Below are 1,672 nucleotides of genomic sequence, written 5' to 3'. Positions count from 1 at the left end.
TCCCAGGACCCTAAGAATACACCCTCAGATCAGAAATCCTGCCCACATACACATACACGCTGCCACGACAAGCCTGGTATGGGGTTTCTGTCCCATACAGATCCCAGAACCGTCCCCTGGCCGCACACCCTGGTTCCCGTTTGCCCTCTCCACCTCGCCACCCTTCCTTCTGTCCCCTCCCTGTCTTCACCTGAGGCAGGATCACCAACAGGATGCCGATGAGCCACCGCATGTCCTCCCGGGCCATGGGTCCTCTTTCTCAATTAGGCTGGCGACACGGCCTGGATACCCTAGAGAAAGAGCAGATCTGGGAGCAGTCTACCTCACCCCTACTCCAGTCCTCTGGGGGTAGAGGAAGGAGAAGTTCTCTGGCAAGCTGCGGCCTCCAGTTGAAAGCCCAGCGCCTGGGTTGGAGTGGGTCACGGTCCACCAGCCTCCATGGACTCCTCTGGCCTCTATTCTACTACTTTCCTCTCACTGGGGCTACTGGTAAAGAAAGCTGAGAAAGCCTCGGAGGAAACGGTGGTGAAACACGAACTTTCTGCCTCCCACTTCCTCCCCAGCCCGAGTTTCTTTTCCCCATCTAAGCCAACTACTGGCTCCAAGTGGGGTGGCAGGGACGCAAGGTCTTCGAACGTCCCTTCAGCCTTGATCAGAAACCTGGCACCCAGGTGGCCTTAGGATAGGAACTTTCCTGCAGGCGGAGAAGAGGAGGAGAGGAGACAGACACTGGTTTGGGGGAGGAGCCAGGGGCCCGTCATCAGGGATAGGGAGAAGAGAAATGGGCAAGGAGAGAAGCCAGGTACAGTCGTGGGGAGTCAGAAGACGGGGTGTTTAGAGGAGGCCCATGGGGCTCAACCTCACTGTGTTACCCGGCATTCATGAAGCTCGGCCACCCATCTTACATCTCAGCAAGGGAAGAGTTTTTAAACAAGATACGAAGCCTAATGAGCTCCTTTCTTTCTTTTTGATCAGTCATGGGGTTTGAGCTCAGGGCCTGGGTGCTGTCTCTGAGCCTTTTGCTCAAGGCCTAGTACTCTACCACTTTAAGCATAGAATGCCACTTCTGCTTTTCTCACCAAAAACTGGAAATAAAGAGTCTCACAGACTGTCCTGCCCAGGCTGGCTTTAAATCACAATCCTCAGATCTCAGTGGCGAGGGTGACAGGTGTGAGCTACCGGCCCCCGACTTCACCATGACTTGACTGCAGAGAAAGTGAGAGGCCTTGCGAGAGAGCAAGCAGCTCAACAGGTGATTTTTTTAAACAACCCTGGGTCATCCTTCATTGAGCACCAATTCTGATAGGTTGATTGACAGGCGGGGCTCATGTCACAAACCTGCATCTGCCCGGATATGTTGGACGCTCTGTGCTCCGCCTGCCCATAGAGGCCCAGTAGGGGCCAAGAGGTCACTGCAAGGCCTTCGTTGTTATTTTTCTACACAAGCACACTGAGGGGAATGCTTTGCCTGCCCCACGAGCCCTCTCCTCATCAGTGGGAGGGCCTTCTCGGTGTCTCCCGTGCTCTGATGAAACTCCACAGGAGATCCCCTTGGGGCGTGTCTTAAATGAGAGCTCTTATAGCCTGGTCTGTGAGCTGGTCCTTGGCCCTGTGTTGTTACCTTGACAACCAGGGACCCTAAGCTGTCTGTCTTTTTTCAGGACCCCCCCCA

At 54.8% G+C, this 1,672-nt stretch overlaps 1 protein-coding gene across 1 annotated transcript in view; it reads right to left on the bottom strand.

Moving 5' to 3' along the window:
* The window catches only part of LOC150047706 (uncharacterized), a 5,732-nt gene extending 5,485 nt beyond the window's left edge, over positions 1-247 (bottom strand). Inside the window, exon 1 of the mRNA XM_090355220.1 lies at positions 57-247. Within this exon, the coding sequence (XP_090211346.1) occupies positions 57-247 (191 nt within the window). The remainder of the gene's footprint in view (positions 1-56) is intronic.
* Positions 248-1,672: the final 1,425 nt, after the last annotated feature.

The sequence above is a fragment of the Megascapheus bottae genome, chromosome 22 (assembly GCF_031878675.1).
Source record: "Megascapheus bottae isolate mThoBot1 chromosome 22, mThoBot2.hap1, whole genome shotgun sequence".
Lineage (NCBI taxonomy): Eukaryota > Metazoa > Chordata > Mammalia > Rodentia > Geomyidae > Megascapheus > Megascapheus bottae.
This window is presented reverse-complemented; position numbering and strand designations above follow the sequence as displayed.